This window comes from Acomys minous, assembly GCF_964271855.1.
Source record: "Acomys minous genome assembly, chromosome: 2".
Classification (NCBI taxonomy): domain Eukaryota; kingdom Metazoa; phylum Chordata; class Mammalia; order Rodentia; family Muridae; genus Acomys; species Acomys minous.
Genome location: NC_140484.1, coordinates 16,812,392 through 16,839,664, shown reverse-complemented (window position 1 = coordinate 16,839,664; position 27,273 = coordinate 16,812,392). Strand labels below are relative to the sequence as shown.

Below are 27,273 nucleotides of genomic sequence, written 5' to 3'. Positions count from 1 at the left end.
TCTATTGTTGGGGTAAGAATTTATTTTGTGAATGTGACACAAATCGTATAAATGCTTTTAAGTGAGAATAGGAAAATGTATATAGGCATTGCATTAATTTCTCTATTGAAACAATGGCAGAAAATTAGTCTATTTCCAAAGCCACCAGAAGACGACCTCTGCTGCTGGCTGGAGGTGTCTGAAGGGCCTCGGGGCCTGCTGTCAGTTCTGCTGGGGCCTGGTTAATGAACTGTCGAGGAACACGGACACACTGCCTGTGGCCTGGGAGCTTTCAGGACCCTGACCTTCATGTCAAGGAATTTGTAGATCCGAAACAAGTGTCCATGTGCTTTTAATGCATAATGTTTCTGGCCTGGGAAGTACTTAGAATAAAGAGGCTTTATAGAAAAAGGGAACAAATACTTCAATTTGAGCGATTAAAGGGATGAATTCTCTTTTTCTTTTTCTTTTTTTTTTTTTTTTTAAGGGCTGAACTCTTATCTAGGAACAAGAGACAGCTTATAAGGTGGCGGCAGATTGAGAAGGCCGGTTGCAACAGGTTTGATACCCAGTTCCCTTGGCTCCACCAGAGGCCTCAGGGAAAACTTTTGCAGAATGGCCGTGAAGAACAGGAAGAGCTCCATACGGGCCAAACTCTCACCAGCACAGGAACGCTTCCCTGGGAGGAGAGAGCGCCTCGTCAGTTCTCTTCGCGTTCAAATGAGAGCCGAGAACCAGTGAAAATGCCAAGCAGGACTCTCTGGAGGACAGGCAGCTAGGTCTCCTCAGGGCAGGCTAGGGCCTGCAGACAGGGCTCGGGCAGCCTGGGTCCTGTTCCCAGCCCCCACATCAGACTGCTCAGTTCTAACTTCAGGTACAGGGGTTTATGGGGTTTTTACATTGGACATTTATTATCTTCGTCATCAGAAACAATGCATGTTAAACTTACTGATATTTATTTATTTTTGCAGGCCTTACTCACTGCAGGCAACTGATTTACTACTACACCCTCAAACTCCTTAAATTGCTTTTTTTTTTTTTTTTTTCCTTTCAAATAAGCGCACGGACTAACAACAGGAAAGAAGACAGCCTGGCAAAGCCAAGTCATTTTTCGGCCTCACAGTGAACACAGCCAAGGCCAACGGTCTGCAGAAGAAGATGGAGGTCCCTTGATAGACTCTGGCTCTGAGGACCAGGAGATTAATGTGTTAACAGTTAAAAAAAATGAAAACATTTATATCTGTGTTTTGGAAGGCTGGAGAGATGGCTCAGACATTAAGAGTACTAACTGCTCTTCCAGAGGACCTCAGTTCAATTCCCAGCAACCACATGGTGATTCACAACCATCTATAATGTGATCTGACGCCCTCTTCTGCCCTGCAGGTGTCCATGTCGACCACTATATACATAATAATAAATAAATACATCTTTAAAAAAAAAACTTGCAATACCAGTCCACCGAACAGTGCCTGCATCCTGCAGCCACTGTGACTGGTGTATAGACTTAAATGTCTCTACCTGGACTTGGGAAGCGACGACAGTTTTATCAGTTGACTTTGCATCAGTGGGTCGCTTACTTATGACCTAATTCAGCGAAGCTAAAAAAAATTGCCTGAGACGTGTGTACTTACCAAGGGAGAAAGGAACAAAGTAGTCTGTCTTCTTGAAGCAGCCGTTTTTATCCAGAAAGTGTGCCGGGTCAAACGTCTCTGGGTTGAGAAACTCCTTCTGATCCAACAAGATGGAAGATAGTGATGGCAGTACAGCGGTGCCCTGGAGCCAAGAGATGGAGAGAGCAGGGTGGTGCTGGCCACGGGTCAGCACACAAGCCGGCAAAAGACCGAGTGTCCGTGGAGTTAATAGGAGGAATGCTCACACGCTCCCCTGTGACTGCCTCAGGGCAGAGCTACTATGTCACAGTGTTTTATCACAGCACTATGAAGCGAACATTGAGAGTGGGAACTGCCACGTGAGCAGTTTCTGAATTCACAAGAACCAAAAATGTAATCAAAGTCAAACACGTAAAGAATCTAAGGCATTTCAGGCAGCGGTCACACGCGTTGCACCCTGCAGCTTCACTGCAGCCTCGTTCTGAACACAGCATGTGCACTGCATGGAGCAGGCTGCCACGTCACTCAAGACTACTGAGTACTGGAGATTGCAGTGTTCTTCCTGTACACACAGGGTTTTCTGATCTTATAGACACAATCGCTTAATTATGGAAAAACAAAGACTTCTCAGGTTTTCCTTCGTTCTTCATATAAAACTAAAAACACACCCATCTCATCAGTATGCAAATTTTGTTGTCTTTAGTACACTGTAAAATTAGACATATAGCAAAAATATACATAAGTCAAAATTAAATTTATGACTTATCACCAGGAAAAGTTTAATGTGTATACCTATTTTGTAAACCTGTATACAAAGGTCAAAGTTTACCTGGTGGAAAGGGGGTGTGGGGGGGGGGGGAAATGTTCAAGAAGCTCCAGCTTAGATGACAAAATGTTAATGGTGTTTACCACTGTTTACACTGGAAGCCTCGCATTTGCCCGACGCTGCTGAACTGTTTATAAATCTCATTTAACTCTCATGCCAGCTGAATAGAGCGGATGCTTTTTGGCTCACACTGTATAAACAAGGCAGCTGAGGTTCAGAAAGGAGAACCGCTTGCTTGTGGCAAGCCGCACAGTCGGAGCCTGAGTGAAACTCTAGATGGTCACAGAACACCCAGCTTGACTCTGTGTTTCTTTAAACATTTGGGCAGGATTTGGAAATGATAATGCAATACCAAAACGTGCAGAAAAGTGTAAAGTAAAAATGTTTCTCAAGCCGGGCAATGGTGGTACACGTCTTTAATCCCAGCACTCGGGAGGCAGAGACAGGCGGATCTCTGTGAGTTTGAGGCCAGCCTGGTCTACAAAGTGAGTCCAGGACAGCCAAGGCTATTACATAGAGAGACCTTGTCTCGAAACGCAGAAAGAAAAAAGAAAAAAATGTTTCTCACCTGTTCTCTCTCTCTCTCCCTCTCTCTCTCTCTCTCTCTCTCTCTCTCTCTCTCTCTCTCTCTCTCTCCCTCTCTCTCTCTCTCTCTCTCTCTCTCTCTCTTGACATGTATCTGTTCATATCCTCATGCATGGTGTGCATGTGGAGGCATGTGAACAGAGGGCAGTTCTTCCCTGACACCATGTGGGTTCCAGGACTGAATTTAGATCATCACTTGGCAGCAAGTACCTGGGCCTGCTGAGCCATCCCACCGGCCCCTCCTTATTTTTCCTGTACTGACTTGTCACCGGCTTCTAGCTTGATGTAATCACTATTACCAGATTATAATTGCACTCTGGGAGATGCTTTATGAAGTGAAAAAAGATAGACACAGCCCTACTGTTCCCCCACAGGCCTTGTGTAGCTTGCACAATATTCCACTTTATAGAAATACCAGTATTTTTATTTATTTTTGATTTTTTGAGACAGGGTTTCTCTGTGTAGCCCTGGCTGTCCTCGACTCTCTTTGTAGACCAGGCTGGCCTCAAACTCATAACAATTTGCCTGCCTCTGCCTCCCAAGGGCTGGGATTAAAGGCGTGTGCCACCATACCCAGCTTTAGTGAGCATCTTTTTAAATGGGAATTTTCTAACCCTCAAATATAAAACACACTCTTTTAGTTTGTGCTTTGAGCCAGAGTCTCAAACTCATGATGTAACTGAGGCTGGCCTTGACCTCCTGATCCTCCTGCCTCTATCTGCCACATGTTTGGGATATAAGTGTGTGCCTCAACATCTGGCTTATTTTGAGGAAAACCTACACAGCAGCTAAGTTCTTAGCACTTGGGATGCTTTTCGGGTGCTTTGATCTTCCCGTAGCTGTTGTCACACAGCCTTCTGCAGATGTTCCCCTACTAACAGCTATTAGCAAGATTGGCACCCTTCAGGCAGGGTTCTACGAGTTCCAGGCCAGTCTGGACTATAGAGTGAGTTCTAGGCCAGCCAAGGCTACACAGTGAAACCCTATCTCACACACACACCCACTCCCCCCCCCCACAGCTTTTCTTAAACATCTTGTCAATATAGTATAAATTAAAACATGAATTCTTTAATTTTTTACTTTTAGTTTATTACATTCTATGGGTATATTTTTATATATTCATTAACTACCAATATAATAACTATAAATAAAAATAAATACAATGTATAATAAGTTAAAAGAACTGTGGATTTGTGTTTCATCTCTACCCCCATTCCCCTGAGACAGATTTTCTCTGTGTAGCCCTGGCTGTCCTGGAACTCCATCTTTAGATCAGGCTGGGCTCAAACTCAGAATCCTCCTGCCTCTGCCTCCCAAGTGCTGAAGTCAAAGGTTTGCGCCACTATCACCCAGCTCCTATCACTCATTGTTTAAAAACTCCATATCAAAATTGGAATCTGTTAGTTTGGTCCTAGAAAATATATGGTTATTTTAAAATATATAATAGAAATACATTTTGTATGTGTAATATAGATAGGTAATTTTATTTGGAGATAACTTGTTTTCCTAGCATAATAATAATGATGATGATGATGATGATGATGATGATAATAATAATAATAATAATAATAATAAATATATATAAATTTAGCACTCTAAACTTTAAAAAATCTTTCATAATTGAGAATATCTTTAAATCTTTAGAATTTTGCAAACTTCCTGCTTAGCCCTAAGTACCTTTTTGTTGTAATTTCTTTTATTAATGAAAACTGTTCTTAGCTGGTTTGGTGGTGTGCATCTGTAACCTCAGCACACCGGGGAGAAGGTTGAAGGGCTGGAAGATGGAGACCGTTTTAGGCAGTATGGTGAGAACCTGCTCTATTAAAAGGGAAGGGAAGGCCCACTGATGCTCCTGTCCCTGGCCTGCCACTGTGCGGGTCACATGTGCATGCTGTGCCCAGTACTTTACATGCGTGCCGGGATCTGAACCCAGGTCCTTGGGCGTGCACATCTAGTGCTCTCACCCACGGAGCCCCTAGGCTTTTCCTATGGTGTGTACCCTGGTTTCAGACTGCTGGAGTGTTTCTGTGTGTAGTGTCAGCGGTGGACATGCACACCTTGGCGGACCTTTGCCCTCATCTCTGTAAGACAGGAAGGATGGTTTGGGTTTGGCAGTGTTTTGGTCACATTTGGTGTCTTTTCTCTACCCTGTGTGCCATGGAGCCATTTAAATGTAAATTCAGAAGGCTTACTGCATCCCTGGCGTGCACAGATTGACTGTTGGGGCGGCAATGGTCTAACTCTTTGAGTAACTAAAAGTCAGGATTAAAGGCAATGACGCCCTTTCTAAAATCTACCGTGAAAAATCAGGTGAGCTTCTTAGCATCAAAGCCACTGACCGTTTAATACAGGTGATGTGAGGGTAGGAAGGGCCTGGGACGCTTCCGGTCAGAGACAAGGCTCCAGAGGTGGTGACAGGGTGTCTCTGACCCTCTCTGGTTTTTGTTGTTGTTGTTGCTTTTTGTTTGTTTTGGTTTTGGTTTTGGTTTTTGTCAGAGAGACCTGAGAGCCACTGCCCAACACACTAACCTTGGGGATGACATAGTCTCTGAATCTTGTGTCCTGGACCACAGCGCGGGGCAGACTAGAAGGAAGGAGAGTGATGAACCTTTGAATCTCGTGCAGCGCGGCATCAGTGTAGGGCAGCTTCACCTTGTCCGCCATGCTGGGGTTTTGGTGGCGTCCAATAACACGATCAAGTTCTTCGTGAATCTTGGCTGTAGGGATATTGTGAGGGCTACTCAGGCCTATATTCTCAGGAGACCTGGGAATACTTTTTCAAAGAGTGATAGAAAGTGGCCTAGAGAAGGCTTTGGCATGGGGTGGAGGGGTTGCAGGGGCTCAAAGGTGTGTTGCTAGGGAGCCCTGGGTTGATGGAAATCCCAAAGATGTGGCTGTTTGTCGGAAACAAAGGTTGGAACAGGAGCGTGCACAGTGGCCATTGTGGTTAGAGAAAGGCCAAGGCGGGTCCAACTGATCTTGTGATTCCCAGCACATTAGCCACAGAGGGACATGTTTGATCCTATTTCTGCTGGGAGAATCCTCATCAGCTACCCTCACTTCCGCAAGTCTCCTGTGGGAACCGCAGCTGCTTCTTGTCGAGCAGTAAATACTGACGTCCTATAGCTTGTGCTCTGAGAAATGGCTCGAGATGCTCCAGCTCTCACTACAAACTACAAACTAATTTTTTGAATTTCTCTTTAAAATCATGATTGAGGCCCACCTGATAATCCACAGGCAGTTAGTGGTTGCTGCAGGATGAAGAATTTCCTTCAGTGGTGTGGCCACTGGTAGGCTACCCATGCCCTGTCAGCGACCCCTCACCCACGCCCTGTCAGCGACCCCTCACCCACGCCCTGTCAGGGACCCCTCACCCATGCGACCCCTCACCCATGCCCTGTCTGTCAGTGACCCTTTATACATGCCCTGTAAACAGCCCGAAGTAAACTCATCGGCATACACACACACATAAAACCAAATCAAAAACAAAAAACAGGCAGCTAGGGGACTGTCTGGGAGAGGACGGGGTCAGCAGGAGTGGGAATGAGAGACATGAATAGGATCTAAATATGTTATATACATGCATGTAAAAGCCACGATGAAGTCCATCATTACATGTAATTAGTATATGCTAATAAGATTATATGTATATACACACACACACACACACACACACACACACACACACACACACACATTACATGAGAGTTAAGAATCTTTGGTGCATTTTTAAGGTGGGAAAATAGAAGCTTGCAAAATGAAAGAGCTCATGTGAGGTCACACAGCCAGGTGTCGGCAGGCCTGAGTGTGATTTCGGCATGGAACCCACTACACCTTTTGCTCAGTTACAACTCATCTTTTTTCTCTTCTTGTAGCGTGTGAGGCTTGAGATTCCTAAGTGCTAGTTTTGACCTTAAATGGAAACCTTTCAGTCTCCAAATGGCTCTCTTCCTTAGCAGCGCCGTGGGACACAATCAATCTGTTCCTCAAAAGCAAAGGCCTTCCCATGAATCACGGCACACACGCCCCTTTGTCAGCACTACCGCCTCATCCCGGGTACCTTGCACCTCTGGGTACTTCATAAGAAGCAGAAGTCCGAATCTCAGGGTGCTGCTGGTTGTCTCAGTGCCCGCGGTAAACAAGTTAGACCCACAGGTTGCCAAGTTCTCCACATCAAAATCAGATTTCAGGCTGTGCTTCTCCTGCAGGGGGTAGAGTTATGAGCTCTGTGAGCCCGAGAGGAGGTAACAGTTGCTTAAAGCCCACCACCCACGATCCCACTCTTTTCACTCTGTTTGTTTGTTTGTTGTTTGTTTGTTTTTGAGACAGGGTTTCTCTGTGTAGCCCTGGCCGCCCTGGACTCACTCTGTAGACCAGGTTGGCCTTGAACTCAGAGATCGACCTGCCTCAGCCTCCTGAGTACTAGGGTTAAAGGTGTTCACCACCTTGCCTGGCAAGATTGCACACTTAACAAGATCCCTTTCGTATGTGCACTATTGCTGTGAACAGAGGAGTAAGTCATGAAGTCGGATCTTGGGGGCTCGAATTCCAGGTTAGCCAAGGTACGGATGTGTCCTCCTGACGTGGTACCGGATCTCTCCCGTGAGTCTCCTAAGGCTTTGGCAGAGACTGGAGAGCTAATGTGCAGGAAGTGCTCAGAACGGTGGCTCGCATAGGCAAACACTTGGTGAAAGATAAGTTCTTGTGCCGTGTATTTAATGAAAGAGACTAGCTGATAGGCTCTGTTTGAGCGCAGTTAGGAAGGTCACTGCATGCCTGGCCAGCTTCTGGCTTTCTACCAAGCTCTATGGCTCTTTTATAACACTCACTATTGTTAACGGTGCTTGTTTGCTCTGTGGTCCAGGCTGGCCTCACACTCACAGAGATTTACCTGCCTTTGCCTCCTGAGTGCTGAGATTAAAGGTGAGTGCTACAACACCTTTATAGTTTTCTTTGTCCCAGAAAAACACATGGTTCCCCCTGACAGTCATTGGGATGAGCAGGCTGTTGCAGTGGACACCTTGGTAACTAGCTTGGGGAACTCTGTGAGCAGTGGAGGGGACAGCAGTACTCTTTTCTCAGATGTCTTTTCCAGGGAACCTGGCCCTCCCAGAGGGTAAAGCTGATTACTGTGGATGCATGTGTACCTACGACAGAGGTGACTGGTGTTTTCCCGCTCATCTACGTAGCTGGAGGACTCTTGTGCTTGGAGCTCAGTGCTCGGAGCTCAGAAACTGCTTTGAGATTTGGAGCTCTGGATGTGACTACAGAACGGTACTGTCTTCTCCAGTCGCACCGTTTCATGTCCGATGGCGCTCAGAGGACGCATGCTAGGCAACAGCTGTTATTAAGTATGCATGGCGTCACTTACAGTTTATTTATAGTGTATTTGTTTCATCTCCTTCATCCAGCAATCCACACAGTACCAGAATTACAACGACCTTCCTGTGTGACCGCTTCCCTGCATCTTCATGCGAGCTAACATACAGGAAGGGAAGAGGGCCCCAGGGGCTGTACCTCCTCAATCTTATTGAGGAAACAGTCAATGTAGTCCCGAGGGTTAGCAGGATCCAGGGACTCTTGATGCTCCTTCACTTTTTCTAGAATGAATTTTTTAATCTCATCAAGTCTTTTAAGGACTGCTTTATGCTTTCCAGGGAGATACTTCATGAACGTTGGCCATAGATTGTACATCTAAAAAAAAAAAAAAAAAAAAGAGCAAACACAGGAACTGTTAACAACAGTGAGGAGTGGTGTGGCTAGTGAGCAGAAGCGGGTAAGGGGCAGGCAACACGTGGAGAGGAGTGCCCCTCCTGTCTACGGCTTGTCGTACTGCTCAGTCTCAGAGTTAGGAAGTGGAAATGTCCTGAGCGGCTTTCAGTAGAAATGACTGGGAATGCCCTTCCTTGCTTCCTTCCTTCCTCCCTTCCTTCCTCCTCCCACCCTTCCTTTCTTCCTTCCTCCTTCCTTTGCTTTGTCTTCTTTTTCTTTCCCTTCCTTTCATTTGTAGTCTAGGGCATCAAATCCATGGCCTCCCAAACATTAGACAAGTGTCTATGACTGAGCGACACTCCCATCAGACCAGCTGGAGCAAGCAGAGGGCAAACTTCCCTGGTTGCTGGGCTAACTGTTACCTATTTCCTCAGCATGCACAGAGGGAGGGCACTCTGCTCACAAGGGAACCCAGAGCCTTTTCCTCTGCGGCAGGGACGACAGTGACAAACCCAGGAGAGCCTGGGTCTTACCTGGCACGAGAGGGAGCTCAACTGGTTGAAGTTTTTATTTAGAAGATCCATGAGGTTCAGGAATGTCTGGTCGTTGTACTGGAAACGCTCATTGAAGAGAATGGAGCAGATCACGTTGCAGGGAGCACAGGCCAGGATGAAGGTGGGGTCAAAAGGCTGAGCTGGTGAGGGGAAAGGATTCCAACCCTGAGGCTTGCTGGTTGCAGTGCTAAGATTTGAACTCACGGCCTTGCCCATAACCAGGCAAACCTTTTCCACCAAGCTAGAGTTCCAATGCCTTAACAATGAGCATTCTAGGCATCCAAAATTAAGATTTCAAGAACTAGCCTCTTTTCAAGCATATACATACGGTTTAATCCCACAAACTTCTTTTATTAGGATGTAATCATTTTCTAGTCATATTGATTAAACACGTATATATTCGCATATACAGTACATATGTTATTAGTATATCTATTAAACTGTTAAGGCATGTGATACTATATGCTCTATCTAGTATTACACTATAATGATAACACATTTTGTTATTACATGTATTTATAATAATGGCAACAAGTAATATTATAGAACATTTATAATATACTGAATAATATGCAAATGTTTTTACTGCATCGTTAAGTCTTTCTATTGAGTTTGAATTACAGCCTGATTTTTTTTTCAAATAATGAAACTGGATCTTAGAAGAGTTTAGCTATTTGTCCAAATGTACATCTAGCAAAGTGCCATGGTTAGAAATGAAATCCAGCTGAAAGCATTTCGGATGCCTAACTAAGAGCTCTGGGGACGTCTCTGTTCTGGCTGACATCTTCATAGACAGGGCAGAGCTTGGGCCAAGGGACCCTGAAAGGAGGAGCAAGGACTGGGGACAGGCTGGAGGGCTCACCGTCTGTTTTCTGTAATTCCTCCACAAGGCACCGCGCTTCCTCCTGCACCCTCTCCTCCAGGCTTCTCTTCCCCATCCCAAAGTTCCTCAGCGTCATGAGGGAGAAGCGCCGCATGAGCTTCCACCTCTCTCCATTACTGAAAACGATTCCTGGGACAGGAAACAGAACAGGAAGTGCCCCCTCCTATCACAGAGGCCGATTGCCCTACAGCTCTCCTCTCTTGTCTGCCCTGACTGGGCTGGAGAGCTGGCCCTTCGGAGCACATGGGGTGCAGGTCAACTGCAATGTCTGTCATAGAAAATGGGTATCTAAGCTACAGTAAAAATGAGGCAGAGATGAAAAGGAGGGTTGTAGGAGGTGGTGGGTGAAGAACGGGCCCAGATGTGGAAGGGACTTTTGTTTGGCTCTATTTAAAAAAAAAGAAAAACAAAACTGATCAAAGGCTGGGTGTGGTGGCGAACGCCTTTAATCCTAGCACTCCAGAGGCAGATCTCTGTGAGTTCGAGGCCAGCCTGGTCTACAAAGTAAGTCCAGGACAGCCAAGGCTACACAGAGAAACCCTGTCTCAAAAACAAAACAAAAACAAAAACAAAACAAAACAAAAACACGATCAAAACTGTCACGTGATTCACGGAGTTCTGTTTGGATACTTAACCTGTCTCCAACCTGTGCTTGTTCTGTGTGTGTTTTTCTGTATTAGAGGAGAAACACGGTGGAAACAGATCAACATAGGAATTCTGCTTCTTTCCTCAGAATTTACAATCTGCAAATATCTGCCCTGCTGAAACAGGATGAAACCATGCTGGAGAGATGGCTCCATGGTTAGCAGTCCTGGCCGAACTCGCAGGGGACCAGCTGGTCAGTTGCCAGCATCTACATCGGGTGGCTCACAATCCCCCGGAACTCTAGTTCCAGGTGATCTGGTGTCATCTTTTGGCATGTGCGGGCATGCGCAGGCATGTACGGGCATGTGCAGGCATGTGTGGGCATGTGCGGGCACGCTGGCGGTGCACAAATGCTCATGCCGGCATACACACACATAAAAAAACATATAAGTAAATATTTTGAAGAAAAAAAAAGATGAAACAAGGAGATGGAATGCAGCACGGGCCTTGGCAGTGACTTTCAATTTCTTCCTCTGTATAAAGCCAGATATAGCTGGGCGGTGATGGCGCATGTCTTTAATCCCAGCACTCGGGACAGAGGCAGGCAAATTGCTGTGAGTTCCAGGCCAGCATGGTCTATAGAGCTAGTTCCAGGATAGCCAGGGATACGTGAAAAAAAAAAAAGAACCTGTCTTGGCGGGGGTGGGGGTGGGGTGGGGGTGGGGTGGGGAGTGGGGGACAAGCCAGACATGTACCCTGATTTCCTACATCTTTTAACGCACCACCGGTTTCTAGGATTGTCCAACCCAGATCTCAGGGGCATCTTCATGTCTTCCCTGCCTTCACCACACAGACCCAGCAAGCACTGCGTAAAACGGGACTCGGTGACACAGGCCTATAACTCCAGTCCTCGGGAGGAGGAGGGGAGAAGACAAGAGCAGAGTAGGGGGAGGGGATGAGGGCGGGGGAGTGGTGCAGGGGTGCGAACAGAGCGCCCTAAGGAGAGGCTGGTTGATGGGGAAATGAAGTTCATTTAGCTCGTAGTTCTGGAGTCAAGGCATGGTGACAGCATCAGCTCGGCTCTGGGATGGCCTGGAGAAGAATGAGGTCCCAAAGGAAGAGTGGAGAAATCACCCCTGCAGACAGGAGGCCAAGGGCAAAGGGCCACAGTCCTTTTCTGGGGCCACACTCTCAATTGCTATAATGATTTCTCTCCAGTCTTTCTTAAAAGGCTCACATGGCTCATCTGGGAGCCAAGTAGACACTCAGGAACCCTTGAGGACAAACCATATCGACACCATAGAAATCTCCAGAGTAGTTCCTTCCCTCCTTTCTCTAAATCTATAGAGTTTCTAGATTATTCGAAAACAAATTTTGAGTAATATTGACATGAAGGTCTTAACTTTTGCACCGTTTGGTCTCTGGACACACTGAGCCCCTCCATGTTGCTTGGCACCTTTATTTTTCTCACCCTCCTCATCTTCCTTATCCATCTACCCCTGCTCTATTTGTGTCTTGGTTCTTAGCTGGTTTGAATGCATTACTATGGAGGGGACCCAGTCTAATTATTGTGAGAGGATCTTTACACTGTTTATCTTCTGAGCACACAAATGGCAGAGGGTTGGATTCTCCTGGCTGGGCATATATGCCAGGAGTAGGACAGAGGCAGAGGGCAGTGTACTTTCTAGGGACTGCTTGTAATAGCGAGCTACGTGAAGGACCCATGGGCTTAGCGTACCATCTGGTAAAATTTGAAGTCAAGGCTATCACAACACATACTTCAGAAATGTTCTAGTAACCTATCCCCACAGCGAACGTATTCTAGGAAGAAATTCATGCTTTGATTGAGCAGTTGATGCCTATTATCCTAAAGGGGCTGGAAATTCTCATGTTGCTCATCTGTACAATAAATTGTTTATCCACAAGCAGCACACAGATATACCTGTAGGCAAAACACACATACACATAAAATAAAACTTAAATTAAAAAATTTAAGGTGTCAAAAAAAATTACCAGAATAGATACTCTTCAAGATACTCCACAAAATAGAAATGGATGGAACATTACTAAACTCATTCTATGATGCCACAGTCCCTTTGATACCTAAATCTCACAAAGACCCAACAAAGAAAATTTCAGACCAATTTCTCTCATGAACATTGATGCAAAAATAGTCAATAAAATACTCACAAACCAAATACAAGAACACATCAAAGATATCATTCACCATGACCAAGTAGGTTTCATTCCAGGCATTCAGGGATGGTTTAATATATGGAAATCCATCAATGTAATCCACCATATAAACAAACTGAAAGAAAAAACCCCCACATGATCATCTCCTTAGATGCTGAAAAAGCATTTGACAAAAATCCAACACCCATTCATGTTTAAAGTTTTGAAGAGATCAGGGATTCAAGGCACGTACATAAACATAATAAAGGCTATATACAGCAAGCCAATAGCCAACATCAAATTAAATGGAGATAAACTCAAGGAAATTCCACTACAATCAGGGACTAGACAAGGCTGCCCACTCACTCCATATCTCTTCAATATAGTTCTTAAAGTTCTGGCCAGAGAAAAAAGACAACAAAAGGAGATCAAAGGGATCCAAATGGGAAAGGAGGAAGTCAAATTATCCCTCTTTGCAGATGATATGATAGTGTACATAAGTAATCCCCAAAATTCCACCAGAATACTCCTACAGCTGATAAACACCTTCAGCGAAGTGGCTGGATACAAAATTAACTCAAAAAAGTCAGTAGCCTTCCTGTATACAGATGACAATCATGCTGAGAAGGAAGTAGGGAAAATACACTCTTCACAACAGCCACAAGTAATATAAAGTATCTAGGTGTAACTCTAACCAAGCAAGTGAAAGACTTGTATGAAAAAAAAACCTTCAAATCTCTGAAGAAGGAAACTGAAAATGATATCAGAAGATGAAAAGATCTCTTTTGTTTGTAGATTGGGAGAATTAACAGTAAAAAATGGCCATCTTACCAAAAGCAATTTAAAGATTCAATATAATCCCTATCAAAATACTACACAATTTTTTAAAGACATTGAAAGATCAATTCTCAGCTTTATATGGAAAACCAAAAAAACCCGGAATAGCTAACACAATCCTGTACAATAAAAGATCCTCCACAGGACTCTCCATCCCTGATCTCAAGCTGCACTATAGAGCAACAGAAATTGAAACAGCATGGTACTGGCATAGCAATAGGCTGGTTGATCAATGGAATCAAATCAAAGACCCAGAAATAAATCCACATACACGGACCCTTGATTTTTGACAAAGAAGCCAAATCTATTCAATGGAAAAAGGATAGCATCTTCAACAAATGGTGCTGATCTAACTGGATGTCTACATGTAGAAAAATGCAAGTAGATCCATATTCATCACCATGCACAAAACTCAAGTCCAAGTAGAGTAAAGATCTCAACATAAGACCAGAGACACTAAATCAGTTAGAAGAAGTGGAAAGAGCCTTGAACTCACTGGTACAGGAGACACTTCTTGAACATAACACCAACAGCCCAGGCTCCTTTAATGTTAATAATTAATAAATGGGAAGACACTGTCAACAGAACAAAGCAACAGCCTACAGACTGGGAAAAGATTTTCACCAACCCTACATCTGACAAAGGGCTAATATAAAAAATATATAAAGAACTCAGGAAATTAAACACCACCAAACCAAATAACCCAATTAAGAAATGGGGCTCAGAACTAAACAGATAATTCTCAATGGAGGAATATCAAATAGCTGAGAAACACTTAAAGAAATGTTCAACATCCTTAGTCATCAGAGAAATGCAAATAAAAATGACTCTGCAATTCCATCTTACACCCATCAGAATGGCTAAGATCAAAAACTCAAGTGACAGCACATGCTGGCGAGGATGTGGAGAAAGGGGAACACTCCTTCGTTGCTGGTGGGAGTGCAAACTGGTACAACCACTTTGGAAATCAATTTGGTGCTTTCTAAAAAAGCTGGGAATAGGGCTACCTCAAGACCCAGCTATTCCACTCCTTGGAATATACCCAAAAGATGCTCCACCACACAACAAGGACATACGCTCAACTATGTTCACAGCAGCCTTATTCATAATAGCCAGAAATCTGGAAACAACCTAGATGTCCCTCAGTTGAAGAATGGATAAAGAAACTGTGGTACATTTAACACTATGGAATACTACTCAGCTAGTAAAAACAAGGAAATCTTGAAATTTGCAGGCAAATGGATGGAACTAGAAATGATCATCCTGAGTGAGTTAACCCAGACCCAGAAAAATACAGATGGTCTATACTCACTTATAATTGGACACTAGCCCACCATGGATGTCCTCTGAGAGTCTTCACTCAGCGGGGGATTGGGACAGATGCTGGGACTTCCTATTGGGACTCCAGGTGAGAGAGGTATGGGAGAATGGGGAAATGGAAGGACCCAGAGGGCCCTGGAACTCTATAAGGCGACTATCAAGGCTGTTGGATCTGGACCTGGGGGGGAGTCTGCTCAAACTACTATACAAACCAGGGACAATGCATGCAGTAAACTTAGAACCCCTATTCAGATCTAGCCAATGGACAGCACGTTCTCCACAGTTATGTGGTGAGCAGGGACTGACTCTGACATGAACTATGGTGCCCCGTATTTGATCACTTCCTCTTGGTGGGGAGCCTGGTGGCACTCAGAGGAAGGGTAAGCAGGCTATCAGGATGAGACCTGATAGGCTGTGATCATATAGTGGGGGAGGAGGTCCCCTTCTGTCACAGGCTTAGGGGAGGGGAATAGGGTGAAAGAGAGAGGGAAGGGGAACAGGAAGATACAAGCGAGGGAATAACAACTGGGATGTAATCTGAATAAGTTATTTAAATTAAAAAAAATTTTAATTACCAGAATATGATCCATCTTTGTGAAACCTGCAAGTCTCTATAGAGACGGGCATTTAAAAAAACAAAACAAAACTGTGCATTTACTTATTTATTTTTGTTTTTATTGCGGTTGTGTGTGTGATGGGTGCAGGCACATGTGTGCTATGGGATGCATGTGATGGAAGGATAATTCTGGAGTTTCTTCTCTGTTTCCATGACAGGTTCTGCGATCAAACACAGTTGTTATGATTGGGTGGCACTTGTCTCCGACGAGCCACTTCGCTGGCCCTTAACTTTGCATTTTAGTGAACAACCATGGCTCTTAATTTTGGGGATTAAATGAACAAACTAAAGGTTTGAATGGCTGCCACTAGCAATGATACAAATGTTTAAAGATCAAAGAGGTAGGCAAAATATTGAGTAGGTAATTACCAGGAAATATTTCAATAACTTGATTAGTTTTACACATACTGCAGTAATCGTTAGCAGTATTATAGTTGTTCAAAGACATCAGAAAGCCAGTCGTATTTTAGCAGATACTTCATTTAGCAAGATACTGTTCTTTGAATTGTTCCTTTCCCTCCAAATATTTTGGTAAGCTAAGCCCCAATATCTGTGGTTGTGACCTGACTTGGACAGGGTCTTCACAGAGTTAATCAAGTTGGAATGAGGTCATTGGTGTAGCTGGACTTTTTTGGCGACTTATTGGGTTCTTTTATCTACCACTCTTCTCCGTCCTTATTCCACTATTCCAACTCCCCAACACTAGGTAGGGGAGAAAAAAGGATAGAGGGGGAAAGGGGGCATCATTATCATTAGGCTACTTCCTGCGGATTATGAGCATCAAGTTTCTTGGGGGTAGGGTTGATCTTTGCTGACAGGATATACAATATATTTCTTTTTAAATTCTTTATTGTAACTTTATTCATGTTACATTCCAATTGTTATCCCCTTGCTCGTATCTTCCCATTCCCACCCTCTCTCCCTCTTCTGCCCTATTCCCCTCTCCTAGACCTCTGACAGGGTGGGAGGGGCAATCTTCCTCCTTCACCATCTGACCACAGCCTATCAGGTCTCATCCAGACAGATAGCCTGCACCCCCTTCTTCTGTGTGCCCACGGGGCTTCCCCACCAAGGGGAAGTGATCAAATTGCGGGCAGCAGAGTTCATGCCAGAGGCAGTCCCTGCTCCCCAGGATATCCAATTTCTTCTTATTGCTTTGTGTATGACCGCTTGACAAACTGCAACAAACTGCAACCAATAGCAAGTAGAAACAGCAACAGCAGCAGCAGCAGGAGGAAGAGCAGCTACCACAGCCCCTCTCGGGGCTCTGACATTTATATACCCTCTCAAGAGTCCCCAGAATTCCAACTGTCATACATTTGCAGAAACTATCTGCAGCTTGCAAAATCATGCCCCTCTTAGAGTGTGAGGCAAATCATAGTCAGCTGCTGTGGACAATCTGAAGCAACTCCATATCCCACACCTGGGATTAAAAAAAAAAAAAAAACGTATTCCTATAACATTTATGTGTTTCCAAAAATCCTCACTACACATTGGAAAGTCCCTAACCCAATATGATTATCCTTATAAACTGGGGACATTTGCGCGCGCGCGCGCACACACACACACAGATTTCATAGGAACATGAATGCAGAGGTTAAGGTGGTGTGGCTACAAGCCAAGGTGTATTGAAGATTGCCAGAAAACCGCCAGGAGATGGAGGGCAGTGGTGAAACAGATTCTCTTCCACAGCTCACAAAAGGAACCAACTTGCCAGCACCTTGATTTCACATCCTTAATCTCTACTATGGGAAAAGGTTCTTTTGTTTTAAACCACCCCACTGTTGTTGCTTTGTTACGGCGGAAGTAGGGGACCAAGACAGAAGGAAACAGGAAACACTAGTGGCAAGGTTGTCAGGTTTTTCTTCACATGAGGTTGTGGTAGGAAGAGTTCATTGTTTCCTTCACACCGCATTCAGGTTAAGGGGCAGTAAGGGAAGGTTATAGAAAAATTGCAAGCCAATTTTGCAAAAAGTGTGAATTTCCTGCCAGTAACTTGCCCCCCCCACCTCAGCTGAATCCAGCCAGCTGCTTCTACATCCAGTCAAAAATGAACAGAGAAGCCCAGGAGCCCCTGAGCTGTCACTGATGTGAAAGCTTCTTCTTTGGAGACTGGCTTTCATGATTCCAGAAGGCACCATGCAAGCTTCCAAAGGAGGGAAGCATCACTAGTCCTGCCCATCTACGATGCCTAGCAACCACAACAGTGAATGGTATGGAGTAATGGCCATAAAGACGCAGAAGTGGCATGCATAGTATGTCATAACCAACAGCTCTATAATTGGAATAAGACCTACTCTGCAAGAGGGGAATCATGCCTGGCGTGGAAGTCTAGCCAGCTACTCAGGGCTGGAGAAACCAAGCATGTTGGAGGAGAACCTTACAACTAACAGTTCCACTAAGTCAGCATCATCCCTAGCAACAGTTTAGACGTTTGTACTTATACTGACAGACAAGTGTGGTCCTTACTTCTCAGCAAGGAAATGCCTCTGCATCAGATAGAGACCACGGCAGAAAACCACCACCACTTAAAGTACAGAGTTGTAGAGCCCAGTCCCAATTGATACACCTACAACACAATTCTGTACCTAAAGCTCAGGGATCATTTTGGAAGAGGGGGAGGAACAGGGAGTTTTCTGTGATACTATGTCTCCAGGAATGTCAGAATCTACACCCACAAAGTTTTAGCATGTCTGATAACCATGACCTGAACACGGACAGCACCAATAGACATGCTGACATGGATCAAGGAAAGACTATGAGACCTCAAGCTCACAAGAAGAACTGCAGGCAACCAAGGAATGCTGGGAATGGGAGAAACAGTCTCCCAAAGAAGGCCATGCCATTGGTTATCCAATACCAAATGATCAGCCCTGAAAACACATACACACAAGCAACATTATTCAGACTGGGCAGGTTGTACTTATGCATTTAGGTGCACCCCACCTACTCATACACCACACATACCACAAATATATGTAACAACAATTAATGAGAAAAGAGACCATGAATTTGAAAGAGAGCAAGAAGTATATGGGAGGCTTTGGAAAAAGGAAAAGGAAGGGAGAAATGATGTGATAATATTAGTCTCAAAAAATGAAGAATATGAACAGAGAAAGATACAAATAGTCAATGCAATCAGCTTGTGTTGTCCAAAGGAAGGCTTGGTTGCTGCTTTATTTGGACAAATGCACTTTGATCTTGAATGAGAATGGCCCCAAATCACTCCCCTTGCATGGCTAGCATACTGCATTACATGCAGGCAGGGGACTCCCGTTGCATGGCTAGCATGCTGCATTACATGCAGGCAGGGGACTCCCGTTGCATGGCTAGCATACTGCATTACATGCAGGCAGGGGACTCCCCTTGCATGGCTAGCATACTGCATTACATGCAGGCAGGGGACTCCCCTTGTATGACTAGCATACTGCATTACATGCAGGCAGGGGACTCCCCTTGTATGACTAGCATACTGCATTACATGCAGGCAGGGGTCTCCCCTTGTATGACTAGCATGCTGCATTACATGCGGGCAAGAGACTCCCCTTATATGACTAGCATACTGCATTGCATGCAGGCAGGGGTCTCCCCTTGTATGACTAGCATACCGCATTACATGCAGTCAGGGGTTCGTAATATATTTTGAAATGAATTATTGCTATGTATCTGTGATTCAATGTTTATAATTTTAAACGACTTGAGAGAGACTCTTGGCTTTCCTTTCATTGTATAAAATTTGATACACTTAGGCCGGGGGGTGGTGGCACACGCCTGTAATCCCAACACTCAGGAGGCAGAGGCAGATGGATCTGAGGCCATCCTGGTCTACAAAGTAAGTCCAGGACAACCAGGGCTGTTATACAGAGAAACCCTGTCTTGAAAAACCAAAAACCGAACAAATACTTGATATACTTAAAGGAATGTGTGGCACGGATCTAAGCCTTGAAATACAAGAATTAAATTGAATCTCTGAATCTCTATGCAACTGAGAATGGCGTGTGACTGTGGTTGTCATGGCTACTCATAGACTATCCCTCATCTTCCTTCTTCACCTTCCAGGCCATTACTAACGTCACAGCAGTTGCCACATCTAGTCATTATTTGCTGTTGATGCCACCGTGCCACCCTTTGCCCATGTAAAGCTGGGCTCCAAGGACTGCCCCTCTCCAATCCCAGCCCTCTAAGTATCCACTCCTGTTATAAAAGCTACTCCTGTTTGTTTTAGCTCTGTCATGTTCGCAGAATTAATTTACAGGTGACTTAGCCCAACTTGATGGTCATCTCAAAGGAGCTACAGAATCTCATGTGCAATGAAACTATGTTCTGGTCTTCATCCTTGTCTTCTTCTTTTTCTTTTCTTTTAAAGATTTATTTATTTATTATATATACAGTGCTCTGACTTCATGTACATCTGCATACCACATGGTTGTTGGGAATTGAACTCAGGACCTCTGGGAGAGCAGTCAGTGCTCTTAACCTCTGAGCCATCTCGCTAGCCCTCTTCTTTTTCTTTGTTGAGCTTCTAAATCCCATGGGTTTCCTGGGCATAACAAGCCTTTCTTTCAGTCACTGTAGATGTTCTAGATTGTGTCCAGGTTTATACTAATGAACTGATTTATACTGAGCCCTGAACAATTCTGAGACGAGGCCTAGCTAGGTCAGAGACCAGCCAAGTTGAAAGGGTTTAGTCACGTGATACAACCCTGAACTTCCAACCTCTATATGTACACACACACAAACACGCACACATGCATGCACACATGCACACACAGATGCACTCATATAGGCATACATACACACACACAAATGCACACACATACACACACAAGCATGTGCACATATACACACACACAGAGATGCACACACACACATGTGCGTGTACGCGCACACACACACACACACACAACGGCTCCATCAAACATGTTCATTATTGAAATCTCAGGCTACACTCTGAACACCAGGCCTAAATAAAGGTGAGCTTCCCAGATGTGCTTCATTCTTTAAAACCTCTGCCATTGGGATCCTCCAAGATCTGCCCTGCATATTGGCTCAGTATGTAATAAAACTGTAGCTCTAAGCCTAGCACCTTCCTTAGTCCTATGAATTATTGTACAAATGATTGAACCTGAAGCAGCCATGGGAGCCTCCTAAATTTTAGCGTGAGTGACCTGGCCTGTGTAGTGAGGCTAGCCTTGTTGGGAACTATGCCTCTCAACTATGGAATCTGTGATAGCACTGCGGCATTTGCATTGAAATCCCATTGCAGGATTGCAAGCGCGTGGTTAGTTGCTAAGTGGAGAACAGGCATGGAATAAGTTAGCAGTCAGATCTCTTTCCCCCAGATATTCAGGTCTTAAGGGAAGTCAGCCTGCATTTTGGTTTGAAACATACCACGTTCCTTCTGGCTTTCTTGGACAATGGGAAGAGGTCCTCTCCCCAGGAAATCATCACCTTGATTGAGCAGAGCTTCTTTCACCACTTCATATCCATGGAGGACCACAGTAGGCTGGGATCCAAAGTACAGAGTGTAAACAGGCCCATACTCTTTGGCCAGCTGGAAGGAGACAGAGCGCTTGCATAAACAATGTTGTGAAATCTCTTTATTGGAAACTTGTAAGTAAGAGCTCTGGACAGAGCTTGGCCTTTGCTCCGTCAGGCTCACTTTAGGAATATAACCTTAGTGTCCAGTCTATTTTATTCCTTCATTTGCATATGCAACCTTACCCAGCAAATGTTTGCTAAGCATCTGTGTTGCATCAGACACTGTACACCCCAGGAGCCACAACAGAATTTAAAATTTTAATGGAAGTGATGGGACATATTTATCATACATTCTGTCCATGAATGAATGAAAATGTCCGTATGTAACACAGTACCATGTACAATGAATATACATGTGAAAAAAAATTTTTAAAGCCAGATAAATGACATCTGTAGTCTAGTGATGTATAATTCTATGACAGTGATAAACAATGTGGTATTGGGTGCCAAAGAAGAACTTAGTAAAACACATGGAAAGTGGAATTTTTTCTCAGTCATAAAGAAGAACAGAGCTATGTCATTGCAGGAAAACCAACACAACTGGAGATAGTCATATTGTTAATTAAGTCAGCCTCAGGGGATGCTGGAAACCACATCTATGGCCCTGACCTACATCCCTCCTCGCCCAAAATTAATAGAAAACTTGTGTTCATATATACATATATATGTACACACATATGTATATATGATGTGTGTGTGTGTGTGTGTGTGTGTGAAAATATGGGGAGGCTGCACATTTCATGGCATATGTGTGGAAGTCAAAGGATAGTTTTGGGCATAAGTCTGGCCTAATACCTTGTTTGAGACAGAGTCTTTTTGTGGTTTGCCACAGTATTGTATCTGCCAGGCAAGCTCACTCACAAACTTCTGGGGGAGTTTCCTGTCTTCATCTTCCATGTCCCTGAAGGAATACTGGGGTAACAGACTCACACCACTATGCCAGGCTTAATGGGTTCTGAGGATGGGAATGCTGGCCCTCACAGACACTTGGCAAGAGCTTTATCCACTAAAGCATTCCCTCAGGCCCAACATGCAGATAATTTAAGTTTGTGTGTCAATAACTTGTTTAAAACTTGAGCTTGTTTTCTCTCATTGGTGCATTCTATATTTTATACAGACATATAAAATCATGTGTGTACAGATATGTTAAGTAGAAGTGAAGGTGGATAAGGGCATTAATGGGAGGGGGAGCGGAAATAAATGGGAGGATAGTGAGATATGGGCAGGGTGTGTTCAAAGCATATTGTATATTTGCATAAAAGTGGCCTTCTACAACCCAGTATAATTAAAAAAAAGACGCATAAAATAAAGACTGAAGATTAGGCCAGGGGCAGTGTCATGTGCCTATAATCTTAGCACTTAGTAGGTAGAGGCAGGATTGGAGTTCTGGGTCATTCTTTGCTATGTAGTGAGTTTGAGGCCAGCCTACATGATACCCTATTGTCTCAAAAATTGGACCAAATCAAACTACTCCCCAAACTCTAAGAGGCAGAGGAAGCAGCTGGGAAGGGCTTAGAGAAAAGTTCATTGTCAGGTATAAACGGAGGACAATGGTTGCAATGCTCCAAATGGGAAAACGGAGCTCGGACATAGTCTGCGACTTAGGGTGATTTATTTTCACATGCACTTTAGGGCCCTGTAGTACAGTCCAAAACAGCCACTTGAAATTACATGAGAGCTCAAAATGCCAAACAAATTAGTGAGAAATAAAAATCACATTTAAAAACCAATTTGGCGGATAGAGATAGAGCTCAGGGCTCTAGCTTTGACTCCCCTCAGACCCATCTGTTTATGAGGATTCCCTGGCTTTCTGTTTGTTGTTTTTGTTTTTCTTGTTTGTGATTCTTGTTTCTAAGAGGCTCAAAGGACTCACAACTTCTTCATTGTTTTCTCTGGCTCCCTGGGTTTTCTTCTTCGTTCCTTTTCTTTCCTTTCTCCTTTGGTTCTCTGATAACCTCCCAGCTTCCACTCAAACGGTGGAAAATTCTGTCGTTTTGTACTTCTCGTTTCTATCTTCACAGATGGAGTTTACCGCTGTAGTGAGCACTTCTGCATTTTGGGATACAGCCTGCTGGGGCTTCCTCGCCCAACCCCTCTTTGAGTCTTTTTGTCTTCCGGAGAAAATGGGAAGGAGTGAGTTTCCACCTGCATCCGCCATTGCAGCTACTCACTCACCGGAACCTGTGCCCGTGTGGGTATTTTCTGTTACTAAAAATGACTATGCTGAGGGTGGGCAACTCCCAACGTGTACATTGGGTTCTAAGTCCCTCGCACTATTGTGTAAGACATGGTCCTTCACAGTAGAGCTCTGAAAAGTTGTCAAATCTGCTATCTTTACTTTGTCTTCCTCATTCCTCCCTGTAACCTCAGCATATGCCCTTAATGACAGCACTGTGCTGGAACCTTCTTTCCTGAAGCTCCCTTAAAAGTTCTACTTCACTAAGTCTCATTTTGTTTTACCATCCATTGGTGTTTGGCTTAATTAGAACAGCTCATGTATCCTTCCTTTGGGCTCCAGGACACCTCACTTCCCGGTGGCTCCTCCTGCTTAGTTCCCCTTGAGACTTCTTTCTGGCTGACCCCTTTATTGGGGTGCTCTTGAGATTAAGCCTCAGTCTGTTCCATTCCAGTACGATCTCATCCAATTTCATGGCATAAAGTACACTCTGACCCCCAAATTTTACAAATGTAAATTTGTGCTAAGCCCCTAAAATTAAAGTTTCTTGTGTTAAATTGCCTGCCTGCATATTGACTCTAATAATTAGTAGGTCTTTGAAACAACATGTCTAAGACTGAACTTTGCATACATTCTACCTAATATCAAATAAACAAACATTTCCACAGTCTCTCCCATCTTATTCCGTAGCAACCTGCTCGGCTGAAACTTAGCGATCGTTCTTAATTCTTTATCTTGTACCTCTCATCGAGCTTGTGGACAGACCCTGTCAACTGTCTTCCGGATAGTTAGAATCTAGCCAGCTTGCCTTACCTCTTCTGTTCTTACATTAATCCAAACCACCATCATCTCCCTTGGGTTATTGCTGCACAGGTGGCCTGCCTCCTTCATCACCTTTAAAACCTACCCCTAACTCCGAGTCCACTGAGCCATGTGGGTTGTGCTATGCCACTCCATCTAAAAGCTCTGGCGTCCTGTCTTGGAATAGAAAGAAGCTGATGCTCTTACAGCAGCCCTGGAAGTATTACGGGTCCACTCTTCTGCATTGCGCTTGATGGCCTACTCCTGGCCACGTCCTTACTCCAACTGCACTCAGCCCCTGCACATGCCTTTTCTCTACTCAGCGCCCTCTGCTACAGATCACCGGACCTGTCCCTTCTCATAGAATGTACATTTCTCGGGTTAACTTTATGGCTTTATCTGTCACCGTATTTGGCAATTTTTTTTTTTTTTTTTTTTTTTTTTTACAAAACTAAGCACAGGATGGATCAACTCTATGTCCTTGATATCTCAAAGGAGCTAGACATGGATGTTTACAGGCTCCTTATCTGTAGTTGACAAAGGTGAATGAATACACAAACTGTGGTGATTCATACAGAAATGATCTGCTGAACCATTAAAGACGAGGAGGAATTTTTAGATGCTTGTTATTGAGCAGAAGAAACCAACTGGGAAGGGCCACATAGTGTATGACTCATCTATATGACATCTCAGAAAATGCAAAAGTATGGAGACAGTGGAAGAGCTGAGGTTGCCAAGGCAGCACAAGGGGTTTCTAGAACGTTCTGACATCTTGAAGGCAGATACATACCAGCATACAGTTGTCCAAGTCCAGAGAAGGCACACAGAGAGCAAGCAAATGTGAACTTTGAGCTCTGGATGATACTAATTATAACCTTAATTATAAAGGTTTCCCTGGGGCTGGAGAGATGGTTCAGTGGTTAAGAGTGCTGCCTGCTCTTCCAGAGGTCCTGAGTTCAATTCCTAGCAACCACATGATGGCTCACAACCACCTATAATGGGATCTGATGCCCTCTTCTGGCCTGCAGATGTACATGCAGATAGACACGCATATACATTAAATAAATAAAGAAAAAATATTATAATTAAAGAAAAAAAAAAGGTTCCCCTCATCTAGGATGTGAACAGGTGGAGCCATGTACTGGTAGGAGCAGGGGCATCCTTTGTATCTGGGGCTCACTCACACTATAAAATTCCCTGTGCCCAAAAAGTAAAGTTGGGCCAATGAGATGGCTCAGCAGCTAAGGGTCTGATGACCTAAGTTAGATCCTTGGAACCTTCATGGTGGAAGGAGAAAAATCAAAGCCTTCAAGCTGTATTCTAGCTCCCACATGCAAGCCATGGTGTGTGCTCTCAAACACACACACACACACACACACACACACACACACACACACACACAATAAATGTAGTAAAATACAGTTTTGAAAGTAAAGCTTATTGCAGGGTGAAGTGATTCACACCTTTAATCCCAGCATTTGGGAGGCAGGGGCAGGTGGATCTCTGTCAGCTCAAGGCCAGCCTGGTCTACAAAGTGAGTCCAGGATAGCCAAGGCTACACAGAGAAACCCTGTCTTGATAAATCAAAATTTTAAAGTAGAAAATGTTCGCTTTTTTTCATCTTTGTGTTGTCTTCTATAGAAAATCTGCAAATACAGGACTTGTTTTCTTTTTCTTTTCTTTTTTTTTCTTTTTTGGTTTTACAAGACAGGGTTTCTCTGTGTAGCCTTGGCTGTCCTGGACTCACTTTGTAGACCAGGCTGGCCTCGAACTCACAGCGATCTGCCTGCCTCTGTCTCCTGAGTGCTGGGATTAAAGGTGTGCGCCACCACGCCCGGCCAGGACTTGTTTTCATTCTGAGTCACCCTTCTTAGAATATGCTTGCCAAGGGAGGGGATTTTTCTGCTGTTATACATTAATATTTCCAGGATCGGGCTAGAAAAAATGGCTCAGAGGTTAAGAGCACTGACTATTCTTCCAAAGGTCCTGAGTTCAATTCCCAGCAACCACATGGTGGCTCATAACCATCTATAATGAGATCTGGTGCCCCCTTCTGGCATGCACGCAGAATATTATATACATAGTAAATAAATCTTTAAAAAAAAAAAAATCCCAGGATCTAAAAGACATTTTGTGCAAAGATTTATTTTTATTTATTTTTATTTTTTGTTTTTTGAGACAGGGTTTCTCTGTTAGCCTTGGCTGTCCTGGACTCACTTTGTAGACCAGGCTGGTCTCAAACTCACAGCAATCTGCCTGCCTCTGCCTCCTGAGTACTGGGATTAAAGACGTGCACCACCACGTCCAGCCTTGTGTAAAGATTTATAATCAGAGAAATATTTATACAGTTTCTCCATCTTGAAGAACATATCTTTACACAGTGAGTTCATGGAGATATTATCACTTCTACGATAGCCAGGGCAGCCAGGCTGAGCTGTGTTATTGGAGAGTGTTAGGGAGAGGAAGAGTCCTCCTTAGAAAGAGAATCACAGAGCTTCCCACAGATAATTTAGTATAAAATAACAATATACACTTTATATTTGCCAAGCTTGCCTTTTGGTGTTACTAACGGGGTCAGCCTTTCATTTAAACTCTGTTCTGATTCTAGAATCTTCTTATCAGAAGCCAACTAGTATCTCCCACTAGCCGCTCTAAACTAAACGGCCCTGAAAGAATAAGGATTACTTGCATTTCTGTAATACCAAAAGAGACACCCCGAAGAGCCTATGTGGTACGTGGCACTAAGAAAGAAAGCAGTAAGGCAGCCAGCACTGTTTAGTCTGAGCAGAGTCAAGAGATGAGCATTTAACCTGGGAGCAAACACCCCAGGATGAGAGCTCCTTACCTTGGAGAGAGATGCAGGGAGGTTCTTGAGGTTTAATTGCAGTATATTGCCAACAATGGGGAGTGGAGTTGGGCCAGGGGGCAGTCTCCCCGCAGTGCGCATTTTTGCCCACACTGAAAGGAGGATAAGGCAAGTCACAGAAATCACGAGAGCAAGCGTAATGGTTCCTAGCAGCTCCATTTCAGCCCTGGGATGTTAAGCACAGTTGTCGGTTAGGAAGCAAAGTTT

At 44.2% G+C, this 27,273-nt stretch overlaps 1 protein-coding gene across 1 annotated transcript; it reads right to left on the bottom strand.

Annotated features, from left to right (window-relative positions):
- LOC311582031 (cytochrome P450 2C23) lies at positions 1-27,273 on the bottom strand. The gene is made up of 9 exons (XM_084754718.1): positions 27,046-27,273; positions 21,074-21,236; positions 10,129-10,278; positions 9,246-9,406; positions 8,518-8,694; positions 7,061-7,202; positions 5,530-5,717; positions 1,611-1,752; positions 1-658 (listed from the first exon to the last, which is right to left on the bottom strand). Exons 1-9 carry the CDS (start codon positions 27,223-27,225, stop codon positions 477-479), a joined length of 1,485 nt encoding a protein of 494 aa, XP_084610844.1. The 5' UTR covers positions 27,226-27,273; the 3' UTR covers positions 1-476.